We start from the raw sequence: 14,366 nt of genomic DNA, 5'->3' as shown, positions 1-14,366 counted from the left end.
ATTGCCGTTATTTCTTTTTTTTCAAGATGCAGAAAGGTTTTTCGGGCAGAAAGCATGCAAAAAAGGAGCAAAAAAACCCCCAAACTCCATATTCCGCAGGCCTGAAAAGCGAAAGAGGTGTGTTTTTTCCCCAAAACAACAACAGAAAGCCTCTCCCCAGTCAAACCAGAGCTGGTGGGAGACGGAAACTCTATCGGTGTCAGCTGCTCCCTGCCGGCCAGGCGATACCCGCGGGCGTGGGGCGGCGCTCGCTGGACAGAGCTCCTGTTGTCCGCCGGGTTTTGTGCGGCTCTTTGGCAGGTGCCTTCTGGGAACGCGAAAAAGTTGAGGGATCGCTTTTCTCGAGAGATCCCCGGGGACCTTCCCGCATTGAAATGAATGAAACGGCCACTGTCTTCATCTCTTACCTAAAAACTTGACTGCGGGTACACTTCCTGTGCCACTCCACGGCTGGTGAGACAATTGAGGGCTTGGGTGTAGCTGGGATTTTTGGCTGTTTTCCTGTGGTTTTAAGGCCAGTGGAAAGTCTCCACCGTGCCTAAAGCTGTGGTCATACATCCCTCTGCAGAGCTGTGTCAGTCCTGAATGAAGACCTGGGCTGGCCTTTTCCTGTCGTGAGGGTTAATCTCAATGTATTGCCACCACCAGCAACCTGACCTCTGAATTTTTGCAGTTTTGTTGGAAAATGGTGAGAAACCTTATTTTCTAGATGCTCTTGTAGTTGGGAGTTTCACTTGGTGGCATTAGCATTTTCAGTCTGTATGGAAATATGACTTTTTGCCTGACTGTTCTGTGTATGGGATGTGTGCAACTTCCCCATGTGGTTCACATCCAAGTGTGGTTGTATGGCCAGCTGCCCCTGAAATTAGCTGAAATTCCCTTCCTGAATTAAGAGACTTTTGAAAATGCAGTGAAATCCCTTGTGGCCCTAGGAATATCCTTACAAATTCTGAAATAAGCAGATTTACTCTCACTCGTGTGTATTGGCAAATTTCCTCGTTTCTCTTTAGCTTCCAGTTAGCTTTGGGAGATTTAATGAACCTGTGAACCAGCACTCGCTCTTTTTTTAAAGACTGATGGCATCATGGAAATGTATATTACTGCATGCTGCACCCATAAGATTAACAGAGTCTTGAATGTTCAGAGTAGTTCAACCCTGCGTGCAATTACCATAATAACAGATGAGTTGTGACCTCTAATTTCTTTTTTTATGTTGCTTAACACATGCTTTACAGGTTTTGAATAAATTTACAAATTTGAGCTTATATATGTTTTTTATAGTTGTGTTTGCTGGGCTGACTGGCACATGACTCAAGCCACAAAATCTGATGGAGATAATGATGTTCAACATCACTTTGAATTTAACATGACATCTTTTAAAAATAAAGGGTATTGAGGTTGATCGTTAATTACTGCACATTCAATTTAAAACTTTAAAGTCTGTTTTGATGCCTTGTTAAGCTTTTCTGTTTCGCTTATATATTTTTAAAATCACTACCCAACAACCAAGCTGATTGTTGAGTCGTTTATGTCCTAAACTGTGAGTGTCCAGCGCCCTCTGCTCTGTTAAGAATTCTATTTACCAGCTCATTTTTGGGTGTACAGCTCTGCCGGTGCATGCAAGGAGGGATTAGAGCCAGTGATCTGCCCATTCACGTTGTGGTAACTAGTGATGTTCTCTGCTGCATCACTTGCCCCCAGCACGGTGAAGCTGAAGCAGCCTGCGTGACTCTGAAACGGATCCTGGGATTTAGTACACCGTACTTCACGATTGATCGCCCTGCAGCTTTTTGCTCAGTAGGTTTTAGTTGGAGGAGGAGGAACGCAACCAGCAAGCATCGTTTCTCCTTGCGGACAGGGCCCTGGCTTTAAAGCCAGTAAACAAGTGTATCTCAGGGAATTTTCTGGGCATTTAAATCACCCTTAAGTTGGATTTGACCTTTTGGCATTTGCTTCACTAATACTTGCTTGCATGACTGTCTAAAGGAAACCAACTAAGAGTGACTGAATGGGAGTCAGTGCAGGCTGGCAGGTAACAGGGGGCTGCATCCTGGGGCTCAAAGGCCATTTGCCTTAAAATCTGTGTGATGGATATGTGACGAAATCACACACACACTGCATATGAAACACATGGGTGTGTGAGTGGTTTGGGATACTGTTAGTGGTCTGGGATTTCTGTTTAACAGAAATCTACCTTCTGTTAAGCAAAATACAGACTTACATGTGTTTTTATGATATATTGTACAAGAATTTAGTGGGAGTAGGTTTACTAGCTACTTTTCTTGCAATTACCGTGCCTTTTTGTTTGGGATTTTTTTGACAGCTTTTTTTGGGAGGGGGGAAAGAGAGCAATACCATCGATTTTAGGATAATGTGACCTGCACAGAGCTGTATTTGGTGGCAACTCAGGTGACCGAGTGGGTGAGCAGAGGTGTCAGCAGAGGGACACAGCTTGCGTGGAGGGCTGGGAGAGCCCGAGCTGTGCTCGTATGCCCCGCAGCTGCGGCTGTGCTGAGTACTGAATACAGCTGCCCTGCAATCGCGTGGGCTGCCGGCTCTTGGGGAGGGGGAAGGCGGCCACGGTGCCGGCTGCGCGTTGTGCCGGGAATTCGGTCTCCCCTGGAGACCCGGCGCACCGCCCTGCCGCGCTTTGTTCTGTGCATGGGCTCTGCCCATGAGAAAACCCCTGTTGCTGGAGGGGTGGATCCTAAAGCGAGATCGCGACAAAAGAGCTGACAGAGGGTGTGAGTATCAGTTTGTTTCCTGCTTCCAAGTACTGTTTGGGAAGACTTTTTCTTTCCTCCTTTTTAAGTTGAGTTTGCTCTTGACGCTCAAGGGTGCTGGCCTCTCCACCCGGTACGCCTCTACCCACCGGGGTGTTATCGGCAAAACCACTCTGCTGGTGTTTTCCTAATGCTGGCACAGTTTTGGACTGGAGTTGCTGGAAGAGGGCTCAATATTGCCGTGAGGGGCTCTGCAGAGACCTGTGCCTGAGCATGGGGGTTTTGGCAGTGCCAATTGCAATGCTCTGCGAGGAGCCTGCAAGGTTTCATCTGTGTTGAGAGTCTTTTTGAGTCCTGCTAGCTTAGAAAATGCAAGCAGAGACGCTTGGGTCTGGCTGCTGTTCGCAAAACAGTCTCCTGTATGCTATATTGGGTCTTCTGGATTTGGCTCTGCCTTTTCCTGCTGCAGCTCCTTGCTTGAGTCCAGCATGGGCGGCGAGAGGGTGGTGGTGGAGCATCTCTGTGTGTGGAGCACTCGGAGCTCCAGCTTCAGGAGTAATATCTCCTGTTAAAAGGATTTGCAGCAAAATGCAATGGACTTGGCTGTACAGCACGCTTGAAAATGTGTCAGTGGTTGAGCAAGTATTTCCATTAATGAATTTCACAAAGAGTTAATTTCATGAACTGAGGTAGAAGCTGCAGAACTAAGCATCAAGTTTGGGTTTTACAGCGTCCTACCTCCCCCTCTAATTTTTCATATATACTTCTCACTTCACTTCCATTTCAAGGTTTTGAGTTTATCTCTTAAAAAACGCCTCAACTTTCCACACCAACGGCCTTCAGGGCTCAGCAATGCTAATAGGTGCTTTGTGTCCTAGTAAATGATGTCTAATTCAAGCCCAGTCACTTCATGGTGCACAGACTGCTTGTGAGATTGGCCATTAATCTGGGAGACAGTTGCACCATACCAGCAAGGTGTAAAGCACAGGTTTGTTCTCTGTGCGACCAGAGCTTTAATTAGATTTTCCCTGTGTGACATGTCCTCCAAACCAGAAAACGCTACTGAGATGTGAATGTTTGCTCTTTCCTCTCTCCCACTTGACGCACCAAGATGCAACTTTATGATTTTTGGAGTCCAACCAAGAACATGCTTAAGCTTTTTGTTATTAGATATACCCAGTTTCTTCACATGGCATGGAGACGCAGGGAGATGGTGAGTTGCTGCTACCCTATGTTGTGTATTTCAGAGAGCCTGAGGCTTGGCATCGTCTTGCAGAAGAACTTCTGTCCCGATGGCCATGGATGTGGGAAAGTCCCTTTCTGAGGGCTTGCTGAGCAGGAAGCCCGAGGGTGATGACAGATGGGACTCCACAGAGGTGGAGACTGACTACGCGGAGCTAGTGAACAGCCCACGCTGGCTTTTAGAGGCAGAGGAAGCCAAGCCCTGCCTGCGAGGGATGGAGAGCGTGGCAGTGAGTGGATGCAGTCACTTGGCCACTGGTGTTACCCAGGGAGGCTTGAGTTACTGCCAAGAAGTGTCTTTAGCATCCACATCCAGATTTTCCAGAGCAAGAGCAAGCCTCTCGGAGACAGAGATGTTAATTGGTAGAGCCGCTGATGGTGGTGATGGGTCTCATCGTGTTGGCCACCGGTTCCTCTCCTCAGAAGAACAGCAGGTGAGAGGGTTGTACACACAGGTGTACAGGTGTCACTGCATCATCAGGTGGTCGCAGGTGAGGTGGGGAATTGTTTGTCTGGGCTGTCCCAGCAACAGCTTTCCATCTCCTCCAGCCAGAGTGCACCCACCCCAGCCCCAGGCTGAGCTGTGCGGTGGGGAAGGGCTCGGGCTCGGGCTCCAATACCTGAGCCATTGCCTCAATTCTCATATTGCCTTAACTGAGTGTCTCTTGCTGCCAAATGACTCATGCAGCTTCCCAAGCCCTTGGATGCCTTCTCTTAAACAAGCCCCGCTCTGGGCTCTGGACAGCTGCATGCTGTCCCACAGACAGAACAGAATTCCCCTCCCAGCCTTTCCTCACAGTGGGTCCAGGGCAGGGCTTTTCTCTCCATGTCCTAGTACAAAGGAGCCTTTTGTCTGGATGCTGTGTTTCATTTTATGCATCTCTCTCTCTCTCCCTTTCCTTTTTCCCTCCAGGTGAAGGCATTGGGCTGTTGCGACCTGGTGTCCAGCCCTCCCAGCCGATGCAACTCTGCAGAGGAGAGCATCCTTGCTGCCAGCTGCCACCATGCCCATGCCAGCCAGTGGAGCCAAAGGCTGGCATCTCAATCCCCATTTTCCTCCACCCCGGAGCTCCTGCAGCCCCAAACCCCCCTCAGCCCCGAGAGTGCCCTGCAGAACCACTCCGCATCAAGCTTCTCTACTCTGTCTTCAGAAGGAAATGGCCTCTCCAAAGAGCAATCCCAAATCTTGCCAGCCAGTGTGGACATGCCTTCTCCTGTGGCCGGTGCCACCCAGGACCCATACTGTCGGTGGGGTGCGGCAGAGGGCAGGGCACCATGGGTGCACAAGCCCTTCAACCTTCTGTGTGATGACCGCACCACCATGGGGCGCATCAGAGAGATGTCGTCCTACCAAGCCAATTACTGGGTGTGCACCATACCGGATTCGTTACCTCCATCCCCCAACCGTCACTCGCCCCACTGGAACCCCAATAAAGAGTACGAGGATTTGCTGGATTATGCTTATCCTCTGAAGCCAACATACAAGCTGGGAAAGATGCCGGAGCCTTTCCTCCATGACTCAGGAATAGATTTGGACAGCTTTTCTGTTTCCCCTGCAGGTACGTCAAGGTCCACCAGCATCTACGGCCGAGGTGACAAGGCTCAGGGAGGCAGAGAAAATGGACATCAGAGGTTCATGGCCTCTGCAGAGAAGTACTCCACCCCAGGGCCTGGAAAAAGGGGCTGCTCAGGAGCTGGCTCATACTATGAACCTTTACCTATTGCAAAAACATCCTTGACAAAGAGTGCTTCCTTTCATCCTTCCAGAGGTTTTGCTAAGGATGTAATGCCCGAGTCAGCTGGGCCGGGCTTATCTGGCTGCCCTGCTGTGGATGGGAGAAGCTGGTGCCCCAGGGGGAGCCCCGGCCCAGGCTACAAAAGGCAGGCAGAAAGCACTAATGGGTTTTTACCTACAACACGAGTGCTCCCCCTGAGGCGAGACTGGGAGGGTGATGAAGAATTCCTCTCCCTGCCTCCAAGGCTGCAGGAGCTGGAAAGACTGGCTCAGTTTTTGTCCAGTCTTTCCTTAACTATAAGGACACCCAGGCAGGACCACTGCAACCCTCCACGTCACAGCAACTGCAGGCAGCCCCTCTCATCTGAGGTGGCTCTTTCTGGGGAAGCAGGTGACAGGGACGAAAGACGGAATGTTGAGGATTATGCTGGGCTGTGGCACCCATCTCAAAAGCCCAGCTGGGAAAACACTGAATCGTGTGGCCGGATCCCTAGGGATCCTCTGCGGGGGCTTCATCTACCAACCGGTCTTGAGGACACGTTGGATGGGACGTGCCGAAATGAGCCATGGGTCAAGGGGCATCTGAAGAAGAGCCAGGAGAGTGAGTCCCTTGCCCAGTGCATTAAGGTAGGCTGATACCAGAAATAAAGTTTATTATGGGAAAAACTTGCATAAAATGTGCCTGTGTTTATGGCCTATTTAAGGTTTTCCCTTCTGCATGATGTTCAATGCCTGGCAGCTGATTGTAATTTGTGTAGGGAGGCTCATCAGAGCAGATAATTTCTTCTGAAGGAGCAAGAGCCCCCCTCGCCTTTCCTGGGGCTCAGCATCACCATGCTGGGCTCAGTGGAAATGTGGCACTCTGCTTCCCCCAGCCCACAGCACTGCTGCGCCAGGGAAGATGTGAGGGCCATGGTTGGAGCTGGAGCAGAATGAAACCTGGCATTCGCTGCTCGCCCCATCTCGCCGGCTGCTTAGTGCGGTGTGATCAGCCTTGCCCTTCAGCCTGGGCTCACTCAGCTTCACTGGGCTGGGTCCTACTGAAGGGACCAGGCAGAACTGGTGGGGTTTTTCTGAAGAGTTTCCTGATTATTTTGTGAATTTTTATTTTTCAGGCAAGTGATGCTTCGTAGCCATCCTGCCACTGGTGGTGTGCTCCCACCCAGCAGGGATTGCTCTCCATCTCCCTCCCCACCTCAGCACCAGCCTGAATTTGAAAGCAATGCTGGGCTGTTTGCAAGAGAATAATCATTGCTGTGCACCTAGCAGCAAACACCAGTGCAACTTATCCCCCCTCCTGTGTAGGAATAACACTGCCAGTTTAAAAGGGTCAGCTTTAGGGTGTACCTGTCACCCCACATCATGATGCCAGCGAGAAGCAGCTCAGCTTTGTAGCAAAACCCCAACTCTCAAGGAGCAGGGCTAGAGTCTGGTTCCAGTGAGAGCAGAAGCCTCTGGGGTTTGTACAGCATCTTACAAAAATAATCCCTTACCGAGACGCTTTAAAAATAAATGGAAGCACTTAATTGAACAAGACAAACCCCTGGGGAAAAGCAACTGCAAATTAACTGTGTGGTTCCAGTGAGGAGGAGGGTGTCTCTTTGGCTGGGAGGTGGTGCAGGCAAACCCCTTCCTTCAGCCTCGGTGCCACTGGCTTCTGACACCTCCCCATCCCAGCCATTACATGGTGACCCTCAATTCTTGCCACACTGTGGTTTTAGGGTGTGTTTAGGGGTTTACTTTGCTTTTTGTCTTTTTTTTTCCCCCCTTTTCTTTTTTCTCTTTTTTTAATTGTTGACCCTTTGTTTCCCAAGCTTAGGGATGTTTGTGTGCTGAGGGGAGGGGACACCACATCACTGGCCCCGCTGCAGAAGAGCAGGAGGGAGCAGGGGTTTTCTGAAACCCTGCTGGCTCACCTATTGCTGCACCTGCCGTATCTTCATTGCAGAAATAAATAAGTAACTCCTTTTGTTCTGCTTCGTTAAGTAGATGTTCTGCTGCCAGCTGGAAGAGCTGATTCACTGGCTGTACGACGTCGCGGACATCACCAACAGCTGGGTCCCAGCAGCGACGGGTGCCGAGAGTGCGAAGGCATCGCTGCACCGCTATTCAGTAGGTATCACCCCTGGCTTTTCTTCCCCCTCTTTGGTGCTGCGGGCAGCTGGGAGCACGAAGTAAGACATGGCTGGCACAGTCCAGGTGGGTGATGTGGGGTGCATCAGGTGTGCAAAGCTGAATTTGGGAACACTGGGAACCTGCTTAGGGGAAACTGCTCCCCAGACAACCTGCTGCAAGTGTCTCTTCCAAAAAAAACCCTTCTAAAGCAGCGCTCTTCTTCTCCTTCCCTTCCCAGGAGTTCAGGAAAGATGTGGCTGACCACCGGAGCCTGACGGAGAGTGTGCTGGAGAGGGGAGAAGCTCTCCTCGACTGCATGGCAGCGAATTCCCCAGGTGGGGAGGAGTGCTTGTGCAGGGCTGGTTGTGGGCACAGCTGGTGGTGCTGGTCATAGCGTCCACCCCCTGAAATCCCTGTTTGCCATTGAGCAGCTGTATGGGAATGAAAAGGGTTTTACACCTCCATTGCTGTCTGGAGACTTGGAGGTGAGGTGACTTGGGAAGTTTGAAGTGATCACTCCTGAGCACTTTCAGCTGCACCGTGCCTTGGCCCTTGCCCATGCCTTACACCATGCCATCCATCATGGGTGATGGAGGTATTGCTGCTTCTTATGGGTCCCTTAGGTTTTTATCCTGCAGTGTGGTCAGCTCCCATGGGGCTGTGGGATGCTGTTGGCATGCAGCTGGGAGGAGATGCTTTTGTCCAATGCAAGAGGTGGTTTTCACACCCTGCTTGCACTTAGTGCATCCCAGAGCAGGTGGCAGCAGCCAATTTGGGGAGACAGCCCAGCCTTCTGGTGGCATGGCAAGCATGGAGCAGTTGTGCTGGTGATGTGGTGCATCCTGCACAAGGGGTTTCTAAAGGGCAGGCTGCGTCTGCAGTCACCAGAAGAGCTTCAGTGGTTGAGTGCTGCAGTATGGGTGGGCGTTCTTACACAGCCTCAGAGGTTCCCTGTGGGAGCTTCTATTTCTGTATCTTTGCTCTTAGCCTAGGGGCTCCTGAGTCACTTCCCACCCTCTTCAAACTGCATCACAACTTGGATGGGATGAAGATCAGCTTATTGATTTCTAACACTTTATTTCCTTCAAAAAGTCTGTCTGGGAGAGTGGAACTCTCTCCTATTGCTCTTCCAGACATTGAATTGTCACATTACTGCTGCCTCCACCGTATGTTTTGCTTTCCAGTTCTGAAAGACACGCTGGGTTTGATTGTGAAACAGTCAGAAGAGCTGGAAACACGTGCGGAGCACTTGTATGAGTCTGCTCTGGCTGCCGTGGGTCCCGTGCAGGGCAAAGACGGGATGGAGGACAAGGGGGTGCAGCAGCCAGCTGTTCAGTGGGTGAGTGGAGTGGGGGGCAAACCAGCCTTTCTGCAGAGGGGGGAAGATGAAGGGAGGTGTAGGAAGATCAACACTGAAATTAGCAAGCACGGGCTTTAGTATAATTTCTTTTAATCTGATGTTTGAAAAGCCTAAGAGTAAAGGCGATCTGAAGATGGATGCCCCATTGTCTTTAAACGTGTGTCATGGGACGAGAAGGTGGAGGTGACCCAGCTGATGAAACCCAAGAGCCTGCTGAAGGCCACGGCAGCGCCTTTAGGGGAGCTGGCAGGTCACTGTCGGGCAGGTGCAGGGGACAGCAGCCGTCCGGCACAGACAGCTGCTCTGCTGAAATCACTTGCACAGCAGAGGGAAGATGGGAAAGGGGTATTTTTTGTTTGTTTTTTCAAAGAAAAGTTCTGTTAGCCATCTCATGGCAGGAAAGGGAATTGATTCAGATGTTAGAAACCTTCTTTGCTGATTTCTTTAACATCTTCCTTCAAATAAAACTGCAGTGTTTCAGGAGGGCACGGTGGAATGTTAACGTAAAGGGGTGGAGGGGTGTGTGATATTTGAGGGCAGTGGTGGCAGTGTAAATGGGGGCAGCTGTGAGCTGCCACATCTCTCGGCCACTTACGCAGTGATAAAGTGATCACTATAAAGCCGCGTCTGTACAAAACATTCTTGGGTGTTAGCAAGGCACTGGGTCCAGAGTTGCAGGAAGGCTCCTAACAGCTGCTGCGCACCAAGAGGTAGGAATTTAGGAACTGCAGGATAACCTCGCCCTGCCTCTCCCCACCCTCCTACCCCCATTAACTCAGACTGCTGATTTCCCCATGGCCCACTTCACGGCATGCCTTAAAATTTGGTATTGCAAAGGGGAATAATTATTTCCAGCACTTTAGAGGAGAGTAACAGTATCTTATGTAGGTTTGTTTTTAAATCACTAAATATACATAACTCTATCCTGTACACTACCAAGCGCATGTGAACGTGATTTAAGTGTAACATGGGGGGTTGGTAGTGGTGGGGCAAGGGAGTGGGTTTGTTTGTTGGATTGCAGCAAAAGCACAGTATTAATGCATTTTATTTCAGGTGCTGCCTCTGTCAGACCTGGGCTTCGTTAGCCAGCCCCAGGATGGCTGAGAGGAGCCACAGCAAGCACCAGAGCACCTCACTCACCTCCTGCAGATCCATACAGTCACTGCAGTCGGCGTTGGCCAGCCTGGCCTGAGCTCGGTTTGGTTTTCCACTGTGGCTTGAGAAAGGCAAGCTGTGCAGCAGCCATTTGGCTCCTGGGACATGCAGTTAACAGTGCTGGCTACGCTGGGGAGTTCTGTGAGGAATGGACACCTGACCTTTTTTTGTTTGTTTTAATGTAGCTTTCCTTTTTTATCAAAGTGGCCTGTTCCACATGTTAGCAAAACATCAAAAACACACTGGTTTTTAACCAAGTAATCCATAGTGTGCTGTGCAACTCACTTCCAAGTAAAGCTGTGTGATTTTAATAGCTGTGTTCTCATGCTTTGTTTATGCTCTTCAAAAATAGGTGCTAGAAGCCAAGAAACAGCAAATCCTTCTGGCTCTCAGGAGCAAACTGCACTCCTGTTGAGAGTCACCATTCCCTGCTGAAGCAGTCTATTTAACTTTCAGTTTAACTTTCAGTTTTCTTCTGCATAAACACCAAGAGCCAATATGCTATATGAATCTCGATAAAATAATAGAGGTGAGTAGGCCCAGGGCAGACCCAGGTTATGTACAAAGAGCTGTTACCCATTCCTTGCAGTGGTCATGGTAACGCTGTGCTGGTTTTCCTGGGTGAGGAGTTGTGCCTTCCCTCTTGCAGCAGGTGTACTTAATCACTGCTCATCCCAAACGGGTTTCCAAACCCTTTCCACAACAAAAAAGAACACCTCTGAAGCAACTTAACAAGGTTAATTGGCCAAAAAAGTTACAGCCAACCACACAATGTTGGTACTTGGCTTTAATTAACCTTTAAGCTAAATGGTGATCATCATGTTCCTGTGCAGCACACATCACTTCCTCCCATTCTTGGGAACAGAACAAAGTTAAGTTTCCGTACTGCACAAGCCCAAGGGAAAAAGCACAGTTACACTGCAGCAGTTATAGATGACAAAGAATTCATTTACTTTTGTGGGTTGTGTTTTTTTTTAATATTCCCCCATCTTCCACCTCCTCAGCTTAAAGGGCAATTTTTTTTTAATTGCCAAGCTGCAGGTGACAATTTAAAGGTAAGTTCAAAAAAAAGGCTCAAGCAAATGGTTCCAGGGGGCCTGGTCTCCCTGGCTTTACCTACACCCAACTCCTGTGCCTATGAGCATTCAGGTAATGCTTAAAGCCTGCAGCGGGGCAGGACAGGAGTTCCATGCACAGAAAGGCCCCAGCTGCCCCCTTGCTACCACTTGCAAGGCTCATCCTTAAGGTATTGAATATTTCAGCTCACAGCTAAGAGACTACAGTGCCCTCATTCAGGATTTTTAGGCCTGCTTTACCCTCTCCCACACACTTCCAGCAGCAGCACAGTAACAACTTCAGGGGAAAAAAAAAAAGAGTAAAAACAAAACATTTAAAAAACCCCCAAACAAACACCAAACAACTGGTGTAGCCCAAGTTGGTTTTGCAATGCTTTTATTACTTTATATATTAACATTGTTTTGGATAGTATGTAGCAGGCATCTTGACATTTAAGTTCATTTGTGCACTTCTCCGAAGGGAAGATGTTTTACCCTCAATACACCTCCTTCTGGTTCACTTCCTGATCTTAGCAGCACTTGCTACTCCTACTGCTCTAACTCTCCGGGAGGAGCAAGCCACATGATATAATGAATTATACCAACAAGCACATCTCTAATAGAAAGCACATCACTTTATTGTGAAGGTCTCAAGTGGAAGAGTTCAACTTAACCATGACAATAGTTTATGTATTACAATTGCCTGTTGATTGATGCAACTATGTTGAAGAAAGCTGTTAGCCAAAGTCATCCCCCCCTCAAAAAAAAAAAAAGATCAGAGGATATTTGCACCGATTTTAGTTTATACCTCACAACATACCTAGGCTATATTTTTACTATCACAGGGTGTATTTACTACTAGGGGAATGTTACATGGTCTTTCAAACATGAGGCTATTTACAGAATAGGCTGAACATTTGAGTTTAGATAAAGCTGAACAATTTTACATGTATAGGAAGTGTTATAGGCTAGCTTTCCTGTGGCTTTTAGCTAGACATCAGGCACTAATGATTTGATTAGCTCTGTACAAAGAATCACACACTGTCCAAAATCTCTGGGCTGCTGGTTAGTTCCAAATTGTTCAAGATAGTGCCTACTTCGAGCAACAGAGTCTGTTGTGGGGCCTTACTGTCCTTCTTGTCCTTGTGATGCCTCTACACACAACAGAATAGAACCTAAGCTGTTGCACTAAGTCAGAAGAGTATTGATTAAAAGAGGATGAAATCAACAGTAGGTAGAAAAGACGTACTATACTGGTAGAAAGTTATACCGCCTCAAGGTTATGGTGAAGTCATTCACATTAGGGAAATACTGTTCTCTCCCCTCCTACACAAAGCAGACAGAAATTCTCCAAATAGAGTCCTTGAGAAATAAATTAAGTTCCAAGACTAAGTTAGGGAACTGTTGTACATTCAGAGTGCATTGTGCCTCCAGGAACATTGGCTGAGTGGCTCCGGTACAGCACAAGTGCCTTAAGCACCATGACAGCTCAGCCTTTAGGACCACAGTCACTCACTTTACTTGCAGGGAAGGTCTCTGGTCTACTAGAAAGTCTGAGAACCATGGCTGCACACAGATATGTTTTGTGCACAATGCAAGCCTGATTTCCCCCTTAGCCATACAAATTCAGACAATATTTATCACCATACAGCTGGATATTACTTCCAATAAGTACAATATTTATTAAACATTTCTTCAGTTTTGTTACATATTGTGCAACAAATTACAATATTCTGCAGCCACAAATTATATGCAGAGTATGAAGAAACTATTAATCAGATAGTGTGATCTTTCCATTTATAATTCTACAAGAAGGAACTAGCAAATCAGATCTTACATATATCTTACTAAATTTTATGCATGGAAAGTGACAGACACTGTTGTGCTGTTTGATACAAAATGGCTAAACTTCATCTTCAGAAGACTAAACCTGACGTCTAAACATGCCAATAGAAACATCAAAACAAAAATACATCCTAACCAACCACAGGAAACAGTCTGGTATCAGGAAAAGCAACAAGGATTACACGTTTATAAACCAGCACACAAAGGTTTAAAACAGTTCTGAAAATGAAGTTAGCTGTCTTGAGTCAAGGGAATAAAAAGAGTCAGTATTGACCATTTACAATCTCTGACCTTTGTGGAGACGGTAAGAATCTGTTGTAGTGCAGCTACATACAGTACAATTCAGGCAATTTTTTTATTTTTTTTCACTTGGGTTCAGATTGCAAATTCATTGTTGTGAGACAAAAGGGGGAGGCAAGTTTTAGCAGCAACCTCCACTAGACTGCTTGACTGGAGTGCTCTGAATTTTAACATTGGACTTCTCTGCACCACCAGCTGTTGCTCCCGGACCCATTCGTTTTTTAATCTCAGCAGCCATGGTCATGAAAGACTGTTCTACGTTTGTGGCATTCTTTGCACTGGTTTCCAAAAACGGAATTCCAAGAGAATCTGCAAATTCCTGAAAATTGAGAAACAGTGAACAGTAAGCTCATACACTGGTTCATACCTCACCACATCCCCTGGCACACTGCTGGATAAGCCACACGTTCCTAGACCACTGCCCCACTCCCAAACTCCCATCTGACTGCAACCTGCACAGCAGAGGGTCATTAAACTGCTTGCATTTATGGTACCTTGACATTTGTGCACTGAGTCTGCACTAGAACTTACTCAAGTGCATTACAATCCAGACTAGGTGCTCAGTCAAGCAAATACACATTAATATCAACATACCTTTGCTGTTGTATAGTCTACTACTTTCTTTGTGGTCAGATCACATTTGTTCCCCACCAACAACTTGTTGACATTTTCACTGGCATAACGGTCTATCTCCTGCAGCCACTGTTTTACATTGTTGAAAGACTCCTAGGAGATAAGAGAACTGTAAGCAAGACCCTTAACCAAGAAGAAAGCTCAGCAGTGTTCAGTAAGGACTGGGAAAGAATCTGAAGCAGCATACTTAACTTATCAGCGTG

The 14,366-nt window shown here is 47.8% G+C and overlaps 2 protein-coding genes across 2 annotated transcripts in view; one reads left to right on the top strand and one right to left on the bottom strand.

Moving 5' to 3' along the window:
• Nucleotides 1-4,015: 4,015 nt before the first annotated feature.
• Nucleotides 4,016-10,260, top strand: CEP68 (centrosomal protein 68kDa). The gene is made up of 5 exons (XM_010187093.1): nucleotides 4,016-4,399; nucleotides 4,879-6,327; nucleotides 7,690-7,812; nucleotides 8,054-8,150; nucleotides 10,229-10,260. Exons 1-5 carry the CDS (start codon nucleotides 4,016-4,018, stop codon nucleotides 10,258-10,260), a joined length of 2,085 nt encoding a protein of 694 aa, XP_010185395.1.
• A 1,505-nt stretch (nucleotides 10,261-11,765) lies between these two features.
• RAB1A (RAB1A, member RAS oncogene family) overlaps nucleotides 11,766-14,366 on the bottom strand; it is a 13,949-nt gene continuing 11,348 nt past the window's right edge. Inside the window, exons 5-6 of the mRNA XM_010187092.1 lie at nucleotides 14,125-14,256; nucleotides 11,766-13,849 (exon numbers count right to left, since the gene is read on the bottom strand). Of these exons, the coding sequence (XP_010185394.1) occupies nucleotides 13,652-13,849; nucleotides 14,125-14,256 (330 nt within the window). The 3' untranslated portion in view covers nucleotides 11,766-13,651. The remainder of the gene's footprint in view (nucleotides 13,850-14,124; nucleotides 14,257-14,366) is intronic.

This window comes from Mesitornis unicolor, unplaced genomic scaffold, assembly GCF_000695765.1.
Source record: "Mesitornis unicolor isolate BGI_N332 unplaced genomic scaffold, ASM69576v1 scaffold41786, whole genome shotgun sequence".
Lineage (NCBI taxonomy): Eukaryota > Metazoa > Chordata > Aves > Mesitornithiformes > Mesitornithidae > Mesitornis > Mesitornis unicolor.
Note: the sequence above shows the minus strand (reverse complement) of the source record. Positions and strands in the feature narration are given on the sequence as shown.

Excerpts from the sequence above, each read along its gene's own strand:
- CEP68 (XM_010187093.1), top strand. The coding sequence starts at position 4,016 with ATGGCCATGGATGTGGGAAAGTCCCTTTCTGAGGGCTTGCTGAGCAGG. Across the intron at positions 6,328-7,689 it reads CCCTTGCCCAGTGCATTAAG|ATGTTCTGCTGCCAGCTGGA; the intron begins GTAGGCTGATAC and ends TTCGTTAAGTAG. Across the intron at positions 8,151-10,228 it reads CATGGCAGCGAATTCCCCAG|GTGCTGCCTCTGTCAGACCT; the intron begins GTGGGGAGGAGT and ends ATTTTATTTCAG.